Genomic DNA, 1,731 nt, shown 5'->3' on the forward strand with positions numbered 1-1,731 from the left:
ACACACACACACACACACAGTGCTTAACAATTTATTAGACCATCACCACCCATTGGTCCATATTCCTGTCTATCTGTTGAAATGTTGTATTTTTTTACACTAGCATATATAACCCATAACATGACCTTTGTCTTCACTTTGTCTCTCCAGCTCTTGGATTATGTTTCGACAACAATTTTCTTCTCTGACAGAAATGTCGACAGCAATTTGATTGCCTGGAATCGTGTCGTGTTACTTCACGGTAAGACAATAAAAGCTTGTTTGAAAGCTCAGCAGTTTCTGTCTTCTGCCATGTTTATACAGTTGCGTGTCTTTCCTAACCCCTCAGGGCCGCCTGGCACAGGGAAGACGTCTCTGTGTAAAGGACTTGCCCAGAAACTCTCCATCAGACTGTCTGGCAGGTGAGACACCTTCATAAAATCAAAAAGGCAGCTGCTGGGCGTCCCGTGTCATCATTATTTGTGTGTTTCCGCTCTAAACAGGTATGCACACAGCCAGTTCGTGGAGATCAACAGCCACAGCCTCTTCTCCAAGTGGTTCTCAGAGGTCCGTCTCTAGATCCGTCTGCTCTGAAACGCTTCCTCAGATCCGTGTCTGAAACCTCATTAACATCTGACTGCTTTTACAGAGCGGGAAACTGGTCACAAAGATGTTTCAGAAGATCCAGGAGCTCATCGATGATAAAGATGCCCTGGTGTTTGTCCTGATAGATGAGGTTCTCTGTTTTTTACATCATTAATGTTCACTCATGTCTTTTATTTTGTTGCATTTGACTCACCCTTGCTTAACAAAACCACTTAAACCAGTCTAAGGTGGTTTGTTGGCTCTTAAATCTGGTCTCTAGACTGATGGTTTTAGAGGAGTTTTGGGCACATAACAGCTGTTCAGACCGGTCTCCCAAAACCAGCTAAGATAATCAGACCACTTTAGACTGGTTAATAAAAGCGATAAACCACAAGAACCCTTGTTTTACAGTGATAGTGGCACAACGAAGCAGCTCATGGTGAAACATTGTAATTCACATCCTTTAATGAATGATCGTTTGATTAGAATTGAGTCTGAGTGAAATCACTTTTATTGGTTGCTTGGTTTCAATTCCAGCACAATTTTTCCAAAACAGCTTTGATATTTTGATATTCATTGTTTTTTCATCCTTTAACAAACCATTAGTTATAAAAATCATTTTGTTTAGGCAAAATTGATAAGCAAAATAATTTGGAAAAATGCAGCTCTGGGTATTTAGTACAAGTTTTCGCAATTTTTTTTGTTTAAACAAAATTTACACAAATGAGGCATTATCTTATTAAATATGCACTAATTTGTGCATACATTTCCGGAACATATTAGACATGTAAGAGTATTTTAGATATCTCTTTCTATCACTCTATAAATCACCAGAAAAAATTTTCTCAATGTTTTTAGAAGTAAATAAAATATAAATATGCAATATTTCACCACAATTTTATAGACCCAGTAAGTGAAAGTTTTAAATTTACAACACAATTGAGCACAAAAATTTATTTGGAAAATAATTTATTTCAACCACTAAAAATACAGTCATGAAAAGTTAAGAAATTTTGCTATTTGACCATTGAAATACTGTAATGATATTATTAAAGCATATTTTAAATAGAATATAGTAATTTCAATACCACTTAATGTAATTTAATACAAAAAAATGCATTTGTTGTAGGGATGCACCGATACCACTTTTTCCAGTACTCGCCCGAT

General features: G+C 36.3%; 1 protein-coding gene across 1 annotated transcript; it reads left to right on the forward strand.

Moving 5' to 3' along the window:
• Nucleotides 1–150: 150 nt before the first annotated feature.
• Nucleotides 151–715, forward strand: LOC107736543 (pachytene checkpoint protein 2 homolog; the record flags this gene model as incomplete). The annotated part of the gene is made up of 4 exons (XM_016547929.1): nt 151–241; nt 329–401; nt 483–546; nt 629–715. Coding segments are annotated over 4 exons (315 nt in total), but the record flags the coding sequence as incomplete, so codon positions are not given.
• Between the last annotated feature and the right edge of the window lie 1,016 nt (nt 716–1,731).

This window comes from Sinocyclocheilus rhinocerous, unplaced genomic scaffold (genome assembly GCF_001515625.1).
Source record: "Sinocyclocheilus rhinocerous isolate Xijiao unplaced genomic scaffold, SAMN03320098_v1.1 C36770740, whole genome shotgun sequence".
In the NCBI taxonomy this organism is placed as follows: domain Eukaryota; kingdom Metazoa; phylum Chordata; class Actinopteri; order Cypriniformes; family Cyprinidae; genus Sinocyclocheilus; species Sinocyclocheilus rhinocerous.